The sequence below is a fragment of the Sturnira hondurensis genome, unplaced genomic scaffold, assembly GCF_014824575.4.
Source record: "Sturnira hondurensis isolate 20B ecotype Veracruz unplaced genomic scaffold, ASM1482457v3 Scaffold0012533, whole genome shotgun sequence".
Taxonomy (NCBI): domain Eukaryota; kingdom Metazoa; phylum Chordata; class Mammalia; order Chiroptera; family Phyllostomidae; genus Sturnira; species Sturnira hondurensis.
The window spans coordinates 279443-304555 of NW_028085164.1; the positions used below are offsets into that span (position 1 = coordinate 279443).

Sequence of the window (25113 nt, forward strand, 5' to 3'; positions counted from 1 at the left end):
TGGAATTTGTGGGTGTATCTAAATCAGAAGAATACATTTATTTTGAAGAACATTTTACCAGTTAAGCCGAAAAGCCCTTATAATAATGTTCAGTTCACCAAGGTTGGGAACAATGTCAATAGTGTTGACATTCATAACTCTAAGATATGGAAACTCTGGCTTCAAAGATTATGTAGAAAGGGTATTAGTCAGTGCACAGATAGGATTGCTAAATATATCTAGCACTCAGGTCCTTAAAAATCCTTTACCAGTTGTACATTACTTACAAAATGTCCTTGCTATTTATGATTACTTTGCTACCAATGCTTGGGGAAAATATTTTAAAAGTGACCTGTATGGAAACTAATAACTACGTATCTCTTTGATAAATCATTCTGAGCCCTTTGCAAACAGATTTGAGCACAACAGTGCCCTTATGCATTCAGAAGAGCTACAGCTAGAGAAGAAAAAAAAAGCAAAAATCTGTAAGCATTTATATAAAAATGTTAAGGAAGATGATAGTGTTAAAATGGTTTAATTTTCTTTAGTTCTCCTTTTTAAATTTTTATGTTCTACGGTGAATATATATTACTCACAAAATAGTAATAGAAATTACCTCCACTAAATTGAAATGATTGAAATCAAATATATTTGTCAATGCAAATTCTGCACATAGCAATGTTATGACTTTGAAATCCTCAGAAGACAATTGTGTATTGACTGATAATCTGGGCATGACTTTGTTTTTGAACCTTTTTGGGGGGGCTTGTGGGGAGCTCATGGTGAAGGACAATGTGGGGAGCTGGTCTATGCAGAAGTGAGCAGTCAACTGTTTCTAGAATATCACAGAGTTCTTAGTGTCTCACAACTGGGCTGGATTTTTCATTATAAAACTGTTCCTTGTAAAATATGATACTAGTTTCTTAGAATGTTCTTTAACTTTCTAGAAGATAAAATCCCTAAAGGAACAATCCCAAGGTAGATGTACTCATAAAGGTACTCATAAAATTTTAGTACACTTAGCTTAATGCCAGTCAAAATGTGGTATGTGGATATAGCATTGTCCATGAGCTGTTTGTCACTTGTCTACCATAATTATGAAGCTAATTAAGAATCAGTCTTAAAAAAAAAGAATCAGTTTTGACTGGGTAACCTTATTTCTGTTCAATCTAATAGTAAAACATTTGGTTTGCTTTTTATGGTAGTTTTGAAAATTTTTGACTAATAATAATTGACTTTAATTGTCTAATAATTGACTTTATTATATTTTACAGACATGTTTGTTTATAGCAAATATGGAGGGGAAAGAAACTGATTTGTTGTCATCGTAAGCCCCTTTTTAAAAATGAGCTATAATATTTTTCATATAAAAGTTAAAGGTAAAGAAACTATATTTTTAAAATGTAAGTCAAGACTATGTACTGCTATTTCACTGGAGCTTACCAAAACAACAGGAAAGATTATGTAAAAACAGGGGCCTGGAACTTAGAACTCCCTCAAGTACTCTGATACTTTTCAGGCACTCTTGCCAAGATGGAACATTAATGCTTGCCTTCCTCCAATGATGTTTGCAGAACCCAACGGATACAAGGAGTCAAAAAGCTTTCCCAGGAAGATGTGGAGGCCATGAGGGACATTCTGACGCGCAATATGTACCAAGTTCGACAGAGGGTGTGTAGAAGTGATCTTACTTGTCCTTGTGGCCTGTCCTGGGAATCAACCTCTCAAGAATCAGGTCTTAGTCACATTGTCCTCTCTAAAGCAGTCTTTTTGCTGAACAATTTTTTCCTGCTTAGTTTGGAGAACAAAAAGTTCATTGTTATATTTCTGCTCCAAATTGGCACCTGTGGAATAAAAAGAAATGCGAATCTAGTTGCTGTCCCCAGGGGTCAGGCTGTCCTAGCCCTGCAAAAAAAAAAAATGACGGCTTCCAGTCACAGATAGTTGTTTCAATCTGTTGATTATAATAGAGCTTAGAAAATTGAGATGGTTTCTATTAGAGCACTGAAACTGTGATGGTAAAAGGCTTTTTAAAAAAGGAGGTGTATTAGGTATTTTATTTCTCAATTTTGGAAAATGATATGGAGTCTGGTCCAAAGTGTAGAGTAGGAACATTTCTTGAATCAGTGGGTGAGTGTTTCTGAAACTTTGATTTAGTCCAATGATACATAAACCTGTGAACTCTAGTTAGGAGTTGCTTTTTCTTTTAAGTTCGAGGAGTTGATCAAACTTTGCAGTTCTTCAGTATGGTTGTAAGTGAATTCTTTATGAGGGCTCTGATTTTTGTGACTATATCATAAATTACAGTCTTGATGGGACCAAAACAAATCATCTAGTTGATGCTCCTCATTTTCACATAGAAAATGCTAAGGTTAGGGGAATTGATTATCTGACTTGTTTAAGGTCATGGAACAAAAAGAAGAACCCAGATCTTCCAGCTGCCTACCTAGTGCTCTTTCTATGACTCCATATTTACAGGATGTAGTGAAAGTAAATGTTTCAGCTTCTTGCTTTAAAAAGGTCAGTGATTATGGGGAATGTGTCATGGAAAGTCTGTGCACCTGCTGAAGGAATATAGGTCAGCAGCAATCATAGCATGCTTTCAGGAAATGCAACAGCTTTCAAATCATTCCAAGTGAAACTGTTTCAGTAAGACTATCATGTTCTGCTTTAGTTAAATAGTTAGGAACTTCCTGGTTTAAACAATGTGGGCTAGCTTAGGGAGGGCCAGAGCTCAAAATGTGCCTAGTACTTAGCCTTTTCCCTGTATTGATGAAGGTTGGATTTAAGGAAAGGTCCAAAAGTGGAGATAGAGATCCTGGGTCTCCAATCCAGTCTAAAATGAGATTAACTGCTCATTCTATCTCTTTTCTCTTTTATGCAGTTTCCCAGATGCCACCTTTCTTCTTCTATCCACGTGCCTATTTTGGTCTCTCCTCTAGGCTACTCCTTGTAAGCTATGTGGTAGTCCCCTGCCTTGTTGTCCCCAAATAAGCAAATAGGTTATGGGAAAGTCACAAGGGGAGAACGTAAATAATAAGTGGAGGATAGTTCCAAGCCTCTGGGATGGCTTTTGCCTACACTTTTGTTACTTCGAGAGAGTGAAACTTACCAGTTTCCTCTCTTCCTGTCTTTTCTTTCTCTGTTTTCTGCATAGGTCATGTGGCTCCTTATCTCCATCATGATACTCTTGCTTTCTTGAAGGAAAAACAGCTCTCAAACTGCCACCCAAGACAGTTATTTGACTGCTTTGTTTCTAGGGGGCCGTCTACAATTTTGAGGATTATCACAAAAGGTGACATCTATAGTTAACTAGCCTGGGTCACTAGGTCTCACACTGCAGTTGGGACATTTCTCACCGTCCACATTTCAGAAGAGGCCATCTTCAGAGTGAGGAGTCACTTCCAAGCAAGGTTAGAATGAGTGAAGGGTTTGACTCTGGAGAATCCTAACATGTAATTGGCCTGAAACTGAGCTCGTTCTGCCAGGTCTGTTTACCTGAAAGGGCTCTGGCACCATCCCTTAGCACATCTAGTACAAGATCTTCACTGGTGGGGAAGTTGAAGAAGATTCTCACCTCTGAAGATTATCAATAGGACAAGCACATCATAAGTGCTTTGGAATGCAGTAGGGATGGAGATGGAGGAAAAGTCTAAATTTACAAGAAAAGACTAGCCTCAGCCTTGATCCTAAGGATAAGTCAAAAGACTGATGGGCAGTCCCTGCAGTGGCCCTAATGATCAGGACACATTCAGAATTTTATATTTTCAAAGGAGAAAAACAATTTGTTTAACTTTAGTTCCCTTTAGCAAAGATTTAATGCATATCTAAAATGTACATCTTTATCCCAAAGAGCTCACGTTTTAGTAGGAAATACAGGTTTTAAACAGTTACCAACTCCTTCATTGAAAGGCAGAAAGGGAGGTAGGGGAGAGAAAAAGCTTAAATATATATTACGTGCATAGGACCTACTATGCTCCCTCCATATACACAAATTAGACAAGCACATGGGTGAAGTGATATGAGGCAAAATGAAAAAAAAAATCCAAATTTTTCTTTTTTTTTTAAATTTAATTCTTTTTCAAGTACAGTTTTCTGTCTTTTACTCCCATCCCAGCCCCCCGCCCCAGTGCTCCCCACCTCCCTCCCATTCCCCACCTTAGTTTCTGTCCATGTGTCCTTTATACTTGTTCTTGTGAATCCTTCCCTTTTTCCCTGAAATTCTCTCCCCTCTCTCCTCTGGTCCCTGTCATAACAAAGCAGCATCCAAATTTTTCTTAAAGTAAAACCTTTCCTCAAATCAGGATGTAGGGAATATCTACTAGCAACATATATATACACACATATGTATACACATATGTATATGTGTGTAAACATACACACTAACTTCAGTTTTGCATAAATTTAACATTGGTGAAAAATTATAAAAGTTTTTCTCAGTATTGTAGATGCTTATTTTTAAAATATTTTTATGACAGTGTTATATGTATTCTTTAATATCTCAATGTACAAAGTACCTAGGTTAAGGTCCATCATTACTGGTGGTAGATAAAAATCTGTATTTCAAAATTCAATTATTCTGGACAAGTTCTTGTCAGATCGGTTATTTTAGCAATAGTGTCTGGTAAAGATCTCTCAACAGCTGAAAGAGAAGTTTGGCTTTGCTAATTCACCTTTGTTTCCCTGACCCCCAAACTATGCCTTCTTTATGGAACTACTTTAAGACAATTGCCCTTTTATGAGTATCAATTAACTATTATTAAGCTAATAGATAACAAAATCCATAATTGTACTTAATTGGATGTGTATACACTAAAACACACAAAAATAACTGACTGGTTGAGTGCCTTTTGCCTGTACTTCATAACTCCTACAAACCCCAGCATCTTATCACTTACCTGAGCTCATAATGGCATGTGCTTATTTGTATAACTGCCCCAGTTGAGTATGAGCCTTTTGAAGATCATACTTTTAACTTCTCCATTTTTAAAAGATTTCATGTCTTTTATGGCACTTGGCATATAAAGCATTTGCTTTTTTGCTGTTGAACTGAATATTCAACAGGAATATTCACTCCTTGTTAAAGTATCCATTAACCAGGAGTGATAGTGCCTGCAGTCCTGATTCTATTACCCAAGAGAACTGCTGGCCCATGGAAAACAGGATATATACTGGTAAACCCTGAGTGAAAAGAAGAGAGAAAAGTTCCAGTTAAGCACTTTGTAAACATCTGAGGACTAATGTTGGTCTGTGGTTGAACATAGGTTTTCACTGGTCTTTGTAAAAACAAGGAAGAAATTTTTCACTAAGCTAAGCTGATTCAATATGGACTGTTCTTTTTATCTGAGATGATGTATTTGGTTGACTTTTAAAATGTGTCTTTAGTAGGTAAAACTAAAAAATAGCAACCTTCTGTGAATTCCCAACATAGTTCTGACATTGTCCTGATTCACTGAATTCAGTAACCACTGACTTAATATAAAAACACAACCCGGGGTAAACAAGTGTTTATATTGGGCAGTCCAAGTCTGTGGGTATTTGAGTAGGGGAAGTGCTGCAGGGATAATAGAGGAAGAGTAAGACGGAAAGCACTGCTGTGTGAGCCAGGAGGCATAAGCTCCAACCACAAATATGTCCTGATGGGGGTGGCCTTGGCCACAGACCCTTCTTTGTGGGGTCACAGCTTGCACCACTCTAATTAAAGAAAATGCTCAGATGACTTTCATGGTATCTTTTTGCTGTAGTGGTTGTAACTCATGGTATTTTGATGGCCCCCGAGGTTGGCAGCTATCCTGGAAATGTCCTTTCATATTTGACATTTTGTCTTTCTGTAGACACTGTCCTATAATAAATACAATCTTAGACCGGAAACAATTGAGAACCAAGCTAAAGAGATCCTGCTCCGCCACAAGAACACCTTCCAGGAGAGCATGAGGAAAGGCCACAGCCTGCCATGGGGAAAGCCGGTGAGGTGGGGACTGTGGATACACCTGAGAACTGGGCAAGTCTCTGTATAGGGCCTTCTCAAGTGACTACCACTGATATTTAAACAAGCAAAACAAAAACCAAAACCAAAATCACTGCCTTGTTGACAGACAAATACAAAAGGAATGGAGTGCAGGACAACATATTTGGGTATCTCTCTTGGTGTCCAGGGCCTTAGGAAATCCATGGGATCTGTTCTCCAGCATGGGTAAGTAACTATATTGCACTCTCTGGACTGTGAGTCTAGACAAGACAACAAGGTGGCTAGGTACTGAACATGCAAGGGGACCTCCTTCGACCAGGACCCCTAGCTCTAGAAAGCTTATATCTCTTCCACGGAGGAAGTCGTTTTTGCCAAGTTGCTTGGGCCTTATTTCCTTATCACTTGTGCACCTGATCTATTCTATCTTAGTCCATAGCAAACCAGTCTTACCGGTTAGAGGTTGAGTCTGGAGTAGTTCCTCCTCTCTACCCTAATTTCAGTAAGAAGGCAGGAGTAACTCAGAGAGTTTATAATGGTCTATTTTACATGAGAAGGAAATAAAATACATATTAAAGGCTGAGGCATTTTGGTTTTCTTAAACAAAAGTAACTGAAATCCAGTCATCCAAATAAGATTACACAGTATAGGTTTGAGTCCTTCACTTTTCTTGCCATGTGGAACTTGAACTGTGCTTTTTAAAATTTTTACTTGTTTTTTACAGGCTTGTGTGAAAAACATCCGCTACCTGTCTTTTCCCTATACCAATCCTCAGCCTGCAAGAAGAGGCAGGAGGGCTGCTGATTTCAGAGGTAACTGGCTTGCTTGGTTGCTCTTTTTCTTGTCTGTAAAGGGCCAAATGATATATATTCTAGGGTTTGGGGGCCAAAATATACAAACAAGAATATTATATAGGTACTTCTATGACTAAAAGAAAAAATAAAATATTTCTTTAATGATCTAATTCAGATATTTATTGATGGAAACTGAAATTTAAATTTCATTATCATTTCACTTACAAAGTATTCTTTCATTTTTCAGCCATTCAAAAATATAACAGCAATTCTAAGTTTATAGGCCATACAAAAAGAGACAGCAGTCCAAATATAGCCCAAGGGTCATAATTTGTTGAGCCCTGTCATAGAGAAACAAACAAACAAAAAAGGGCACATTTGCCACAGAATTCACCCATGGTTTAAAAATTACCAGACTTCTTCCAAGTTGGTTAAATTTTTTAAAAAGATTTTATTCATTTACTTTAGAGAGATGGGGAAGAGAGGGAGAAATAGAGGGAGTGAGACATCAATGTGTGGTTGTCTCTAGCATACCCCATACTGGGGATATGGCCTGCAACTCAGGCACGTGCCCTGACTGGGAATCAAACCAGCAATGCTTTGGTTCGCAGGCCTGCGCTTAATCCACTGAGCTACACCAGCCAGGGCCAAGTTGGTTAAATTTTACTAAAATAATTTCATCATATTTACTGATGAAATGTTTTCCTTTTATTGTCTCTCTCTCTATATATACATATATATGTGTGTATATATATATATATATATATATATACACAAACACATGTATATGTATATATATACACACACATATATATATGTTATCAACTTAAATTTTCCTAAGATTTCAAGACTTTGAATTGGAAATTCAAATAAACACATTGGATTTTGGAATTAGATATTTGAAAAGTGAATGTAATTATTTCTAAAAATTAATTAATTTATTTAAAAACATGCTTAATATAAAATAAAATTGACCAGCATAGACAAGCATAAAAAGAAAGCATAAAAATAAAATTAGAAGTATTTGAAACCCTAAAATATATATATAATCACTATAGAATTCTTTGTAGGAATTCTATAATTTTTTCTACAACACCCTAATCCCTCTCCTACCCATACTAGGTACAAAAAAAAAAAGAATTATAAACACACCAGCATCATATTATACATTAAATCACAGTACAATCATTATTTTGTAACTTAAAAAAATTGTTTAGTTTGCTAAACAATATGTTGTGGACATATTTCCATGTCAATAGACGTGAAACTTTTGATCATTTTAGTGACTTAAGAATCAATTCTATAAATGCCCTGTTGCTTATTTAGTTAAATACTTATTGACAAATATTTAAGGTATTTTTAATTTTCAATAATATATAATAAGTGACTTGGATCCCTTGTGATTGATTTTTGTATAAATAAGCAATTATTTCCTTAGCACATTTTCCTGGAAATAAAATTTTTAGGTAAAAAAAATCACATATATTTAAATTGACCCTTATACCACAATCTGTGAGAAAGGTCATTTCTGAACACTTTTACTATCACTGGACTATTTTCAAACTTCTGAGTAATCTGTAGGACACAATTTAAATTTCATATAAGTATTTTTAGTCTGGTTGAACACCTTTTCATAATTTTAGAGCCAACTGTATTTCTTTTGGGGAAGTTTCTGTTTTTGCCTTGACCATTTTTTTTCCATTTGGTTTTTTGTTTTCTTAAATTGAATTTGAAGAACATTATATAATAAGGACATTGTCTATTGTCATATTTGTGGTTAATGATTTTCCCACAAGTTTCACATTTATCTTTTAGACATACTTGCCATTCAGATTCTGATGAACGAAATCTGCTTGATCTTCTACAGAAAAATTAGAAAATGATTTGCCTAATATTTTTCACCTGGAGCTTTAGTGATTTTACTTTCTCATATAAATTTTAAATCATCTGAGATTTATCTTTGTGTAGATTAATGTAGAGATTGCTTTTAAATGGCATTTTTTCCTGTTTCAACACTATTTTTTTCCCTCTTAGATGACATGCCGTCTTTGTTGTACTAAAGTCATTCACTTTGAGAGAGTTTTGGACTCAATTCTGTCTCATTGCTCTAGTCATCTATTCTCAGATCACAGTTTTGTGACTAGTATTATGTTGTGTTTTAAATGAGCTATTTCACAAACAAAAGCAAACTAACAAAATAACACCAGTTAGAGAGTGGACAGAAAATTAATTTTTAAAACTCTTCCTGGTATGAATCATCTGAAACTATGTATTGTTGGAGTGAGTAGAAAACATGAAAGTCTCACAATCATTTCTTATGAAATGAACATCAGTATCACCTTCTACGGTAACAGAAAATAACTCTCCTAAGCATTAATGTATAAATCTTAAATAAAACATTATTAAAAATGCAGCAGAACATTAGAGGAATACTACACCTTACAAAGTGGAACTTATTCCAGAGGTGGAGTTGTTTAACATTTGGAAAAGTGTTTACATTATCCACCAGATTATCAAATCAAAAGATCCTGTCTTTTCAATAGATTCCCTAAAAGTTTTCTCACTCATGCTTTCAGTAAAATCATAAAATCCCAGGAAAAAATATCTAAAAGTTACATGAAGAAAAGATAAAACTCTACTTTTCTATGCTGTCATTTCCTCTCTGTAAAAAAGAGAGTACTGGTATGTCCCACACACAAAAGTGTTGACCTAGCATTAAGCCAATCATTGCACAAAAAGCTCTTAGAACAATACCTGGAACCAAGTAAGTGTGCAATAAATATTAGCCATTATTATTACTATTGAGGGATATCAAAGAAGACTTGACATAGGTAGACAAGATGTTTCTGGAAAGGAAGACAACACATCAGAAATGTCCATTCTACATGCATTGATCTAGAAATGCAACAAAATGTTCATCCCATTGATTATTTTTTATTTCAAATATACTCAACTGATTTTAAATTTCATTAAGTGAGTGAAAATAGTGGTAAACCTAGAAATCTAAAAGAGAAAGTAATGAAGTATTGTTTTAAATAATTATCAAAATAATCATGGGAAGAATCAGATAGTTCTCAAAGTATATCTGGGCACAATTACTTATATCCTTGAAGTCCATCAGTATGGGGACAAGTTCAGGGAATGGCCAGAGGGTCTCTAGGGAGTCCAGCCATCTCTGTCTAGTAATGGGCAGTCCCTGGTTAACTAGCTAGTAACAGGCAATCCTTGGTTAACTAGCTTATGACTTGGAAAGCACTTTCCTTCCTCTCTCCCTTTGCCCTCCAGTGGTAGAACATCCCTCACTCTAGATGCCTGGGAGCTCCCTGCTGGTTTGGGGGTCTCTACACACTCTTTCAATTCTTCTTTGCCCTTGGGGTTCACTTGATGTTACAAGTACAGAGGTCCTGCCTGGATACCCCTCCTATGCCCTGAAACTGCTTAAAACCCATGTGGGTTGGGGAAGATGAAAAGTTCTGTAGCTGGAGAGTGGTGATGCACAACAATGTGAATGTACTTAGTGCTGCAGAACTGTACACATACATATCATTAAAATAAAAAACATGTTTAAGATATTCAATTTTATGTCATGTGTATTTTACCACAACTGAAACAAAACGAAATCATGAGGAGGATGTGGGGGTGCCGTGGCATCGGAGGTCTGGGTCTGTATTAGGTAGTCCACTTTCATCCTGTGTATTAGGTTCTGCCTTGCCCTGAGCAGATACACTTTCCCCGTTTCTCCTTTATTCTGCCATAGGGCGCATGTCCAGGAGTTAAGGTTCTTAGTTAGGTGGCAGGTACAGGAACTGATTTCTCTCTGGAACTGTGCTGCCTGGGTGCTGACCTGGGATATGTCAGTGGGACAAAGAACAGTCTTCACTCTTCCTCCTTCCTCCTTCCCCCTTCTGCTTTCCAGTGAGCCACTTTCTCCCACTGTGGACAGATCTAAAGACTTGAGTTTCAAGTACTGGCCCAAACCTCTTTCTAGTGCATGGAACCGACTTTTAACAATCAGGAAGTGGTTAGGTTAGGACTCTTTGCTGATGGAGGCATATGCTCAGAAGGAGTGGTTGGAAACTAGGAGGGGGAAAGGGGAAGTGTGAAGAAGGATCAGCTCCTGGGGGAAGACACATCCAGGACATTGTTTTCTCAGATAATGCTTAGGTAGTGTACCAAAAGATTAAGAGGAATGCAGGTCCCAGGCCAGACTGTGGAGCACAAATTAAAAGAAGTCTTGAAATAATAGACAAATAATATACTAATGTTTCCTTTATTCAAAGCATCGATTCCAGCCTTCTGCCCCTTTAGCTCACAGGCTACCTTCTCAGGATAATGTGGTCATATTTTGGAAAAACCTTATTGAACAGAGTATTTTAAGATTTTCTGACGTCCCACATCCTAAACACATTTTATCAAGTATAAACTTGTGTGCATATTAGTTCTAGCTCTGGGGATTTTGTTTTGTGTTTTTTGTTTTGCTTTTTTAGGAAGGAGGAGAAAGTGGGAGAAAGAACCCTGCTTTCAGATTTAAATGAAAGGTCTTAAAATACCTAAATTCTCAGGTGAATATTTAAAGGGAAAATAAATGTATAAGTTTAAAACTTTGAGGAAATGAGAATTAAGGAGGTTGTGAAAAATATTCCTTTGAGGATGTGTGCACAGTGAAGGAAAAAAAAGGCAATGTCCTGAGAATGGCTTAGGTATGTGGAAGATCACTCAAGAGGGACAATCATTTTTCTGCTCTCGTGAAGCAGTTCTCCTGACTCACACATAACCTATGTAGAGGAGACTGTGATGGTCTGGTCGAGAGTGGATGAACAGCTGCACAGGTTCTGCTCAAACTTCAGTCCTGTCTTCATTGATGATTCTGAAAGTCACTTACCTCTTGAAACCTTCACCTATAAAATGAGCACCATAACTCTTCTCATCACAAAGGGTTATAATGAGAACTAAATGGCATAATAGTTGTGAAATGATTAGCAAAGTGACAGACACATTGTAAGTTCCCAGTAAATTGACTTTACCCTCAGCATCATCACCATGGTGTACCAGCCACACTCTGTTCATCTTACCTCTTTTGAAATGAGAGGATCTAGTCACAGTTGTGCCATATATAGCTCTGTACTACAGGGGTCCCCAAACCCTGGGTCATAAACCTGTATTAGTCCCTGGCCTGTTAAGAACCAGGCTGCACAGCAGGAGGTGAGCAGTGGGCTAGCAAGCAAAGTTGCCTGAGCTCCACCTTCTGTTCCCCTGACCCTCAGTCCAAGGAAAAATTGTTTTCCATGAAACCAATCCCTGGTACCAAAAATGTTGGTGACCACAGCTCTACTGTGCCCACACCCTGTCCCTGTTTCTCCAAAACTGGCTAGTTCAAGGTTAAAAGGGAAGAAACTCACATTTAATACTTTCTGGTAACCATTGATTAAAAAACAAACCTAGATAAAAACAGCCATTTTCATATACAGTAGCATATAAACTTCAGTTTAGCATTGGTCTTTGACAACACAAAGCATCTTTGTGCCTTAGCACCAATTATTCTGACTTTGAAAAAAACATTCCCTGTTTACCTAGAGGAGACAAGCTTGATAGACACATTTTCATACTTTTCTACTTATTTAGAACACTGTGCATACAGCTTCTACAGTAGATCCTGAACAATGCAGGTTTGAATTGTGTGGGTCCAATTATATGTGGATTTTTAAAATAAATATTAGCACAGTGCTATAAATGTATTTTCTCTTCATTATGTTCTTTTAAAAATATATTTTATTGATTATCTATTACCATTGTCCCATTTTCTCCAACTTCACTGTCTTCTGCCCTGAACACATTTCCCACATTACTTCAGGTCCATGGGTTATACATATAAGTTCTTTGGCTTCTACATTTTCTATACTGCTCTTACCCTCCCCCTGTTTATTTTCTATCTACCATCTATGCTACTTATTCTCTGTACCTTTTTCCCCTTTCACCACTCCCACTCCCCTCTTGCTAACCCTCCAAGTGATCTCCATTTCTGTGGTTCTGTTCCTGTTCTAGTTATTCGCTTTGTTTTTGTTCTAGGTGTGGTTTTTAATAATTGTGAGTTTGCTGTCATTTTACTGTTCATATTTTTCATCTTCTTTTTCTTAGATAAATCCCTTTAACATTTCATATAATAAAGGCTTGGTGAGAATGAACTCCTTGAACTTGACCTTATCTGAGAAGCACTTTATATGCCCTTCTATTCTAAATGAAAGCCTTGCTAGATAGGACTATCTTGAATGTAGGTCCTTGCATTGCATGACTTGGAATACTTCTTTCCAGCCCCTTCTTGCCTGTAAGGTCTCTTCTGAGAAATCCGCTGACAGTCTGATGGGAACTCCTTTGTAGGCGACTGTCCCCTTATCTCTTGCTGCTTCTAGGATTCTCTCCTTCATTTTAATCTTGGCTAATGTAATTATGATGTGCCTTGGTGTGTTCCTCCTTGGGTCCACCTTCTTTGGGACTCTCTGAGCTTCCTGGACTTCCTGGAAGTCTATTTCCTTTGCCAGACTGGGGAAGTTCTCCTTTATTATTTGTTCAAATAAGTTTTTCACTTGTTGCTCTTCCTCTTCTCCTTCTGGTACCCTTATAATTTGGATGTTGGAACATTTAAAGATGTCTTGGAGTTTCCTAATTCTTATTCCTTCATTCTTTTCTGGTTATATGTACCTTTCTTCTTTCTGGTCCACACCATTGATTTGAGTCCCAGTTTTCTTCCCATTTATTGGTTCTTTGTACATTTTCCTTTTTTTACTTAGCATAGCCTTCATTTTTTCATGTAATTTTTGACCAAATTCAACCAATTCCATGAGCATCCTGATTACCAGTGCTTTGAACTGTGTATCTGATAGGTTGGCTACTTCTTTGTCACGTAGTTGTAATTTTTCTGGAGGTTTGATCTGTTTTTTATTTGGGCCATTTTTTTTGTCCTGACAAGCCTGTTATGTAGTGAGGGGTGGAGCCTTAGGTGTTCACCCCAGAGGGGTAACCCAGGTTGCTTAGTTGTGATGCTGTTTGTGGGTGAGGGGTCTGAGAGGTAACAATGGTGCTTGCTCTGTTCTCTTCCGGCTTTCAATCACTTCTGCTTCCCACAAGCAAATTGGGCCTTTCTGGTGCTGATTCTCTGGTGGGTTGGCTTTTGTACATTCTAGGATCCTGTGGGTCTCTCCAATGAACTCTCCTGTGTGGGTGGGAATTTATCCCACTGCTGCTTCAACCCCCATAGGTGTTTTTCATTTGAGGTTTGAGGCCTTTTTTTCCCTGGTGCCGGAGCTCTAAGTTGTGAGGTCTGTCTTGTTCCCCAATTATTCCTCCAGGTTTATCTGAGGCTAATGTGGGATCCCCTGCTCCATCAGTCACCACCACAGTCTTGCCAGCCAGCTGCAGCCTTGCCTACCCTGCTCCATAATCTGGTGCTGGGTGCGCCAGCCAGAGCCTTGCTCACCCAGGTCCTCCAGCCACTGCCTTGCACAGTCCTCTCCTCGCACCCGTCTCTGCCCCTCCTAACAGTCTGGATGAGTGTGTCTTCTTTAACTCCTTGGTGGTTGACTTCCATACAGTTAGATTTTCTGTCAGTTCTGGTTGTTTTTTGTTTTTAAATGGTTGTCCTTCTTTTGGTTGTGCGAGGAGGCACAGTGTATCTACCTACGCCTCCATTTTGGCTGGAAGTCCTTCTCTTCCTTATGTTCTTTGTGACATTTTCTTTTCTCTTTCTTAATTTATTATGAGAGTATATTTCTAGAAATACATCTAAAATACAAATATGTGTTAATCAACTATTTATGTTATCTCTAAGGCTTCCAGGCAGCAAAGTTATACATGGGTTTTTGAACACACAGAGAATTGGTACCCATAACCCCATGTTGTTCAAGGGCCAACTGCATTCTACTCCCTTCCTTTGGGGTAGCAAATTTGAAGAGATAATTATGCTCATAAGAAAAATGAATTTTTGAGCTGGGATATCAGAAAGGATTCTGTTTTACTCTGAGGTCTGACCATCTAGTTGTTGTCTTCTCTAAGATCTTAGGTCTTATTATACTGACCTCTTCTTGTCATAATTTCCTAGATAAGGAAAGCAGTGATTCAGAACTCTCCTTCGACATGTTCACTGCACACTCTCAAGCAAGGTTGCTTCAGGAAAGACAACTAACAAAAGAAATAATCCCAATGAAAATTTCCAACAGAAGAGGGAAGCCATCCAACTTTTTTTATCAAAGAAGTAGAGGCCCAGAAGAGCATGTTGGCGGAGACAGAATGGCAACCTTAAAATCCAAACCACTGTTTCATGCAGTAGATGAGGAGTATGAATCTGGAGAGGAGAGTGGAGAAGAGGCCTCAGCAACTGGGTCCAGATGGTCATCTGAGCATGGACACAGAAGGGAACACCACAGATCTCATAGTCCATTGCTCCAAAGAAAATAGTTTTATTGTGCACAAGATTGTTTCTGTGCTTCTCAAGAGTTCATCTTCTTATTGTTGTGAAAGAAAGATTTTTAGAATTCTAAAGGAAACTATTGAGTTTACTTTTCTTTTTGAAGCTATTAGACATACATCTATGAGAAGCAAGGAAATTTTTTGAAAGGCTAAGAGTATTAACTTTCAGCTTGTGCCATGTTCTTAGCTGGTGCGCTTTGTAGATAATTTCCTATGAGTGACAGATATTCATGACCACAGAAATTATTCACTAAGTATTTCTAAGTGTGTGTGATTCATTTACTTTATTGAGGTACAATGTGATTGGTAATTTATCTTAACAATATGCATGTGCAACTTATAATCAAAGTAGTCCTAAGAGGAGTCTAGAAATATCCTGATCCCATCCCATGAAGTTAGAGATGAGGACATCTTGCCAAGGTCAAGTGGTGAGTTGCTGGATTCACAAGCTAATTAACCTCCCTCCCAAGAGAATGCTTTTGATTTTGATTTTGATATGCACTCTTCAATAATTATATGTTTGGGGAGAAATAAAATTTGTCATAACATTGCTACATTTAATCAGTAGAAAAAATAGATGTATGTGACACAGACTAAATAATTAATCTGCAAACAATGGATTGTCTATTTTGTAATTGGAATATTTATTTAAAAAACAAATATTAGAAACAAAATAGCCATAAACAGACTTTAAATAGTAATGAAATAAATATCATGTATTTATGAGCATTTATAGGGTGTGATATTTTCTCCTAAGGATTGAAACTATTTTCCAATTTAATTTTCCATTTTCATTGCCCCCAAACTTGACCTTGAACCTCACACTCCAGCTCATCAACTTTGCTAGATGACTTTATCTTTTCCTTCTCTTCCTCTTCTCTTTCTTCTGACCACCTATAGATTTAACATTTATTAAATACTATTTATTGTGCCAAATGGCTAATCTATAGTAATCAGTTAACCATAATGTTCTTTATTGTTGCTACTTTTGGCATCTCTAGTCATCCTCAACTGATTTAATAGTATACATCTTTAAATGTCATGATCCAATAAAACCAGCTCCTAGACCTGCCTTGATTTTCTTAATTAGAAGTGATCATGTGATCCTCCTCCTTCTTGTGCCCCCACACCACTTTGGATGTGTTATGGGACTTATCTGGGAATTATACTTACATGTGTGTGTGTTTGTCCACTTCTATGGTCTGAGAATGGGAAGGGTAGTTTATTCCTTTTTAATTTTATCCATTTATCAGTTGTGACTTTTATCTCCCACATTTACTTCCTATTTGCTTCAGCTTTTGTTGTTATAATGCCTTATATATGGTAGATTCTCTATAAATGAAGTGATGATGACATTTTAGAGCTGAAAATATATCAGAGAACATGTGAGACATTCTTATCTTTTAGGTGACGAAAAATGAAGTCTTGAGAAACAACCTGATGCCAGTTCAGGGTCTGCTTCCCCTTGAAGGACATGGGGTTGTCCTCTAGTATAACCCATGGGCGCCAGTGACTGCTGAAAAATGTATGACTTGCCACACATTTATAATTTGTGAATGGCATTCACTCAGGTTCCTACTGCAGTGGTAGAAATGGCAATCAAAGGAGTCATTTGTCTTTCTTCTGAATCTGAAATATAAGACTGCTTCTAAGTTGTCTAAATATTTGGATTTCAATAAAACTGTATACTATCAAATAGTAATAATCAGTGCAAAGGAATGGAAGCACATATAAAACCTAGGGATCTTTGTTTTTGTTTTTGTCTTTTTCATTTAAATGAACCGACAATCAAAGCCACAGAAAAAGTCTATATACCCTAAGAGTGAGTCATTATCCTTAAGTTATGAATGAAGATACAGAGACTGAGAGACATCATGAGAAATCATCTTTCCATATCTAAATGCAAAACTGATTCTTGAGAGGTGTAGAATTCCTGTGTCACTTACTGGACACAGGAATACCACATAATACCAGAAACCCAAATTGTAAAGGCCCCTTCTCAGAGTAGCCATCAAGGTCTAAGGATTAATGGGAGTCGTCTAACTACTGTTTTTCTTTGAGATGTTGGTTTCATTTTGGAGAGAGGTAATAGGATTTAGTGAGTAGAGTGAAACCTTCTCCTTTAAGTAATAAAAGCCATAATGGAGTTATTCTTCCTAAGGCCTTTGCTTACCTAGACACTGTCTGGCCAGGACTGCCCAAGTCTGGGAAGTAGCCCTGGAGCTCTGGCCTAAAAGGTAAGGCAGGGTAAGGGTAGCTCTGACAGACTTAGAGAGATACTGGTGGAAATGGCCTCTTTTGTTTATCATCTAAGATTGTTTCAAAATGCAGTGTTATATTATCTTCATTTCATTAGTTACTCTGGGGATCAGTTGAGGGTATAACAGGTACCTGAGGAGTACTTTAGGGTATCAGTTTTCCATGATGATTTTTTTCCCCAGCAGGCAAGACACAGTTCAAAAGAGAAAGTTTCCTCTTGAGTGTTGAGGAAGATCTGGTTCTTCTTCCTAACTCATCTCAGGAAGGAGATGGAATCACACAAAAGTGCTTCTCCTAGACCTGGCTCCTGGTCCACTGAGCAGTCCACCTTCTCTACCTTTTCTGCCAGTGGCAGAATTTGCCCTTTTATCTCAAACCTCGAAATATCAGACACAAACCCCACAAAAATCTTAATTTTCCTCTGTAAGTTTTTTTTTGCTTGTTTTACTCCTTTTCCCCCCTCAAGCTTATGTATATTGCTAAGTTGATTGGTTTTGTGTCTCTGTGAAATTTGAAGTTGAGAAAAGTAGCATTTCCTTGCATTTATCCTATACAGAGGCTTTCCACCTTATGGGTTTCCATGTGTTTTCTGGTGTTTGGGATGTGGTAAATTTTCTTATTCATCTTTCCTGGCCTTGATATGATGCCATGGGCACCTCCTTGTTTTTACTCAATCTGCTTAACGAGAAACCTTGGCCATTAGTTGTAGAAAGGGGTCTGCTATGGCAAAGTTGAGATGAGATTCTGGACACTTTATTATGCTTTTTTCATGCTTTTCTCTTGCTCATGGAGGTCATATATTTCTGTGCTTCTCTTGGGAAAATTAAAGGGTCATGGGAGGTAGGGCTTGAATTACTGCCAGAATTCAGTGATGCATTGATATATTACAGATGGCAGCTATGGCAAGTGTGTTGCAGAACTCAGGTCTTAAGCTTAAAGTGTTGGTTTCAGCATGCAAGGAAACCCTCACAAGACTTCCTTACCTGTTTAGATGGCTACCACTCAGATAGTTTAGATTTTTGAATCAATATAATTAATTCAGAGCTCAGGTTCTATAGTCAGATCTCTTGGAACTGTAGGATCTTGGGCAACTTAATTATCAACCCTAAGCTGAAATTTACCAATTAATATTTTAAGGTATTGATTTTATCTGCATCATAAAATGATAATAAATATTAAATAAGATAATATATATAAAATTCTTACATGTAGCTTAGGGTTTATTTTATGGTTGGAGAGAGATCATTAACAGTTGTAATTATTTAGGCTAAAATATGTATAGATGAGAAAAGATATACATTGATTGGATAATATGATGAGGCATAAATAATAGAAATATGAGACTTTTCTGAGAGGCTATTTGATTGTCATAAGAGGATACTGGGGTCCTGGTGAGAGGATGTAACAGCAATAGAGAGCACTGAAAAACATGATCATATCTCTACCTGGTATGTATCTGTTCATCAGTCATCAGTCAATAGCAAAACCAGAGGTAAAATCTGAATATGGATTCATGTTTATAATCAGTGCTTGTTTATTTTTTGTGCCATTCCCTCAAAATCATTATATTCTCCTAGTTTGGGGACAAATTCTAATCATAGTACATTTTCAAAGAGACAAAAAACTTAGAAACCCTGCCTCTGCATATCTTGATAGGTGCCTAGTGAAGAATTAAGACATTTTTTTGTTGAGGAAACTTTCAGTAGGATTTAATTTCTCAGCTTCAGATCTTTTCTATAGGAGATCTTCCCTCCAAAACAGTAATTCTTTTAACATGAATATTTACTAGAGAGATAAGTATTCAAGAATTTCCAGCATGGAGTAAATAGTTTCTAGTTATGTTTCATAAGTTTCTAACATTAGGAAAATACATTTTTTATAAAGTCGATAAATATGTGTTGGTCTTATCTAAGATTTTTGAATGCTTATGCATCCACAAATAAGATGGGTTGTTTTCTCAGATTTAATTTTTTCCTGACTAAACTGTCTCGTATCTTCTTTCTAACTCCTGAGAAAATCCAGGCGGGGGAGACAGAGAGCTTCTTTTTAGGACATCAGTCATTGTTAATTGTTAATGGAGCCATAAAGCAAGGGGAATGAAAGAGATGCCTGCGTCGGTGCTAGTCTCTCCTTTAATTAGTAAGAGATATGTTGTTTCATCTGTGCACAATATTTGATTAATAAATTATTTTTCTTTCTGAGACTCTAATGAGCTTCCAAGCCAGAGGTGCTCAAGTAAGTGTAACACATTAGAAATAAGAGTTTCAGTTGCCTGGCCCTCCCTGGTGCAGCTCAGTGGATTGAGCTTAGGCCTGCGAACCAAAGGATCAAGGTTCGATTCCCAGTCAGGGCACATGCCTGTGTTGCAGGCCAATTTCCAGCAGGGGACCCACGAGAGGCAACCATACATTGATATTTCTCTCCTTCTCTCCTTTCCTTACCCTCTAAAGATAAATAAATAAAATCTTTTTTAAAAAAAGCTATAGGTGTTTTGTACAGTGGAGTGTTTAATCCAAAGAAAATGTTATTAAAACAATTCTGTTGCCTGGCCTTCTTCAAGTTACAGTTTGTTCAACAACAGAGCTGGAACCATGTTGTAAACTGAACCAAGGTGATCACTATTTGGTTTCCAGGTGCAGCAATGCAGATCTCCAATTAAATCGAGGAGTCCTGAAATCAAGGCACATATTCTATGTTCTAGGAAATCAGCCTTGAGTAGAACAGTAATAATAGGCAATACTTATATAGTGCTTACTATATGCCAGGCATTATTTAAAATGCTTTACATACATAATGCCATCTCATCCCATCTTAAATGAAAAAAGTCAGGTTTAGAGAGATTAAATAATAGGACCAAGGTCACCCTGCTTCCAAGGAAGACCTTAGAAATCAGGTTTGTCTGGTTCATAACCACTGATCTCAACGTTCTTCCTGAGAAGAATTTGGAATTTTGTAAGTGACTCAAATCCACATGGTTATCTTTCTCACTTAAAAAAACCAGTGGGGAGAAACAGAGAAGCTCCACCCTAATAATAAAGAACTTTACTTTAGAATTTACAAGTAAATACAGTACATGAGGATGTGATTTTAAAAATATGTTTTATAAACACAATGGATGACCTAAAATGTAGATGATGATTAGGACTGATCATTTCTGTCATTAATAATATTTTTTGAAGACAAATACAATGTTTTGTATCTGATTTCATTTATTTGTTTTATTAAATTTATTGGGGTAGCATTGATTAATAAAATTATATAGGATTTAAGTGTACAGTTCTTTAATACATCATCTATATATTTCATTGTGTCAATTATATGTTGTTTCCAAAGAACTTTGTTCTTGGTTTCCAAATGGGGTCTCCAAGCAGGCAATCTCAACACTTCCAGGCAGTGCTGGAACACTGACCTATGCAATTTACTTATGAACAAAATATAAACCACAACCCACTAACAGGGTGGAATAGGGTAAACAAATGACTTTGACTATTGAAGCATCTGTATAATGATGAACTTAAATTCTTGATAAGCACTGTACCATTAATTGAAAACATACTATGCATCTGACTTTTTACTTATAACTTTACATATATATTTTAAAAAATTGTAATCAATCTTATGAAGTGATTATTACTGTGGGGGCAACTTTGCCAACAAGTCCCCCTGTCAGCCACAGATGAAAGTGAAACTACCAAGACATGATCTGTTTGGGGAGGAGAGGTGGTCAGTCTCTCAGAGGAGAAAGACCAAGAACCTCTTCTTCAACAGCTTGTATTAGGTTGTAATACACAGGAATAAAAGTAAAGCTCATCAATCAATGTCAGGCAGCAAGGATCGAACAATAGATAACATTTCAAAGAAATCTGAGGGTTTAATCTGAGTCAGTGTCCATCAGGTAAGGGGCTTGCAGAAACTTTGAGAGACATATTTGTTTCCTGCTCAAACCCTCATTGTATGAATGAAAGCACTCTTAGCAAAGCAGGCTTCACAGGACTTTAGGAATTCTTCCTTATGCCCGGAAACTGCTCTAGTTGGCAGGGGCTGCACTGTCTTCCCAGTCATAGGTATCTAGGCTTAAGTGGATTAGAGCCAGGAAGCGCTTCTCCCAGACAGAAAAGGGGACTCAGGCTATGTCAGAATAGCCGGGGGGTGGAGGTGAGGGTCCATCACTCCCTCTTTGTTGCAGGCCCCTGAGTCCTCCCATAATGGGCTCCCAAGTGATCGTATCTGGCTTAGGCTGCCCCCCCTCTAAGGAGTGTTACCCATCTCTGACTAACTGACCAAGTGTTGGGGACAGGAAATGAAGCAGAAGCAGTGTTGCTGCCAAAGACAAGCTTTGTCTCCTTAGTGGCTTGAAGTCCAGAGGTTGTTCACTCAGCCTTAGCCATGGGGGGCTGTTACAACTCCTGAAACCAAGCAGAGTGGTTCCCAACATATTACAGATGAAGAAACCAAGCCTCAGAAAAGCTTTTACCAAGGACACACAGCCGTCCAAGTTTTCATCAAGGACACACAAATGGCAGTATGTTTATTTACATTTAGAGCTCATACCCTCATAGCTACTGGAAATAATACACTGAGTAATATAACAAAATGAATGTGCTTTGCATCACCATCAGTTGAATTTTTAAAATCCCTTCACTAAATCAAGTGCTAGTTTTAGTCTTGCTTAGGCACCACTGCCACAGTTTTTTTTCTGTTTTGCTTAATGTTCCAGTGATATTTAAGGTTAACAGTGACTGATTCAGGAATCTGCATCTTGCAATAAGTTTAATGAAGTGAGAACATTCACTACAGTTCATTTGTTTAAATGTCAATATTTTTTATTGCTATTGGATCTTATCTTTAAACATGGAGATACTATCGAGTCAGAAACTTTCAGAATAATGGGTCACCTAGCACCATGACCCTGGAGCAGTTTAAAAGGAAGGAGGGCCCAACAGTGTTTGATTTGTTTTGTTTTTTACAGGAATTTTTCTGGGTACCAAGAGCAAGTGAAACTCAGACTGTAGGTTTCACTGGTGTACTGTTTCACCAGTGGAGTCTGCCCTTGTTTGGAGTTTGTGCTTGTCCTGGACATGGTTCAGGAGGCAGCCCTGGTATCTAACTATGCCATCTTTAAAAGGGGTTGTGTGTATACGGAGAAGGTAATGCCCCAAAAGTTATAAGTGCAGACCTTAGAAAAACAACTATTCAGAAACAGGAAAAGAGAATCAATGTATTGTCTTCCTAAAAGGGGATATTTTTGAAACAGTGGGACAAAAGGACAGGTCTTCACCCAGAAAAATGCCACAGGAAAGTCACTCAGAGCAGAGAAGTATAAACCAGCAGATTTAATGCTCTTCAGCAGACAATGGTTGCTCCACCCACACCCCTGGAGCTGAATTCCAAGTTCTGAATTGAGACAATAGAGATGAAATTTCTGCAGTTTTACTCCCCAACACAGGGAGCATCAGGCAGCTCTCTGTGAAAAATATCTGGACAAATACTGAAAGAATGAAAATGAATATTTGAAAAGTAAAATGCATCCATGGTGAGTTTTTCAGTGTCGAATGAGAGAAAATAAATTATTTGGAGAGTACCTCACAAGCAGGTTTGTGGTATTGTTGTGACTTGAGGAGGTAGGACAAATTCCTGACAGTTTCAGGTATGCTTGGGATTATATCACACCATTAGATCTTGCCTGGGTTTGAATAGACTCAGGAAAATTAATACTGCTACATTTGATAAATTATTTGCAAGGCTTGAGGTACCACCCAGTGTTTCCTTGTAGTCTATAAACTCTATAAATACCAGACACAGAGAAAGCCCTGTGGAAATGCTGCTGTGTTGGATTGTCCTTGTAAGTTCTAAGATCTGAATGTTTCAGAGCAGTGATCAAACCTTGGTGGAGCATGTCAGGGTCAATTCTCCTAGGGCTTCTGACCTCTCTTTAGGATACAGAGAATGTGGTCATCTGGCAGTAGAATCCTTCCCACTGGGTGTTAACCACCTGTCTGGTGATCCAACAAAGCAATAAAGAAGAATTCAGAATCAGAAAGTTAGGGCTGGAGTACCAGCTCCATTACTTAGTGCTTGTGCTGTTAGCTGAGCCCTTTGACCTCTTAAGTTAGTTCCATATCACTAAGTTGAGGGAAATGACATCTATTCTACCTATCACCTGAAGTTGTTGTGATTCTGGAATGAGGTCAAGAGTTGAGCAAATTCTGAAGAATAGAGCACTACTTTAGTCTTGAGCAAGCAGAAAATTCTTGTGGCTGTGAAAGAACTTAAGGAGGGAATATAACACAAGGGTTAAGAGCTTGTTTAATCTCTTCAAGCTGTTAGAACAATTTACAACCATTTTTTTATCTCATAGCAAACATAAACTAATTAGTAAAGGTCTGTGGTACACCAAAAATTATATATTTTTTGCTGATCTAATAAAAATAGGTATAAATTTTGATTTATTCACATTGGACATTATTGGCCATTGTAATTTATTTTGACAGGCTAAGAGAAAAGAGGTCAGTTCCCCTGATTAAATAGTCAGGTATTGCATATTTTAAAAAAGCTTGTGGCACACTTGTTTAAAATCACTGTGTTAGATTGTTTGTGATATGGTTAGCACAAAATAAACTTTACCTATTATCATACTAAAGGTGTTAGTATAGTTTGTCATTAAGATGTAGGCTCTGGAGTCAGACTGATTATATCCTGTGAAAACATATTTTTTAGCTTCTGAGATCAGGCAAGTTTGGGCTGATTCAGGTTGGTATGGCCATACATTGAAAGCATATTTTAAATTTTATTTATTTATTTATTTTTAGAGATTGGGGATTGGAGGGAGAAAGAGTGGGAGAGAAACATCAATGTGTAGTTGCTTCTCATGTGTTCCATACTGGGGACCTGGCCCACAACCCAGGGGTGTGCCCTGAATGGAAATTGAACCAGCAACCTTTGCTCAATCCACTGAGCTATACTAGCCAGGTGAAAGGATATTTTTTAATAAAAGTAAAATCATAATTGTTAAAAATAAAATACTTATTTAAGATTGTATTTAATTCATTAATTAATGAGGAAACCAATCCAATCTTTCAAAGGAGAATTTTATAGGCAACCATAAATGTTAAAATGAAATTATACTGATAGATGCAAGCAAGCTTTTAACATAGTGGAAAGAGAAATCAATTGTCTTCCCCTTCTGACAGAATCCATTTGCTTATCTATGGACAAGAATTATTTGCAATACTATGTTTTCTCAATTTGCAGAGTTGTGATTGAAACAAAATAATTCAAGGACATTTCCATTTATCTCCCTTAAACCATTCTCCACCTCCACCCACCACCACTCCACCCCCAGAAGCATCACACTGTTGTCCATGTCCATGAGTCCCTTTCCCTTTTTGTTCCATCCCTCCACCCACTAACCATACCCCACCAGACTTGTCAACCTGCTCTTTGTCCATGGGTCTGTGTCTATTTTGTGAGTTTAGTTGGTTGATCAGAGTCCACATGAGAGTGAAATTATATGGTATTTATCTTTCCCTGACTGGCTTATTTCATTTAGCATAATTTTCTCTAGGTCCATCCATGATGTTGCAAGGGTAAAATTTTCTTTTATTTTTTATAGCTGTACAGTACCCCATTGTGTAAATGTAATACAGTTGTTTTATC

The 25113-nt window shown here is 37.4% G+C and overlaps 1 protein-coding gene across 1 annotated transcript in view; it reads left to right on the forward strand.

The window, feature by feature from the left end:
• SLC9A4 (solute carrier family 9 member A4) overlaps positions 1-20660 on the forward strand; it is a 72315-nt gene extending 51655 nt beyond the window's left edge. Inside the window, exons 9-12 of the mRNA XM_037060818.1 lie at positions 1554-1650; positions 5814-5945; positions 6669-6756; positions 14831-20660. Coding sequence (XP_036916713.1) covers positions 1554-1650; positions 5814-5945; positions 6669-6756; positions 14831-15186 — 673 coding nt within the window. The 3' untranslated portion in view covers positions 15187-20660. The remainder of the gene's footprint in view (positions 1-1553; positions 1651-5813; positions 5946-6668; positions 6757-14830) is intronic.
• The last annotated feature ends 4453 nt before the right edge of the window (positions 20661-25113 follow it).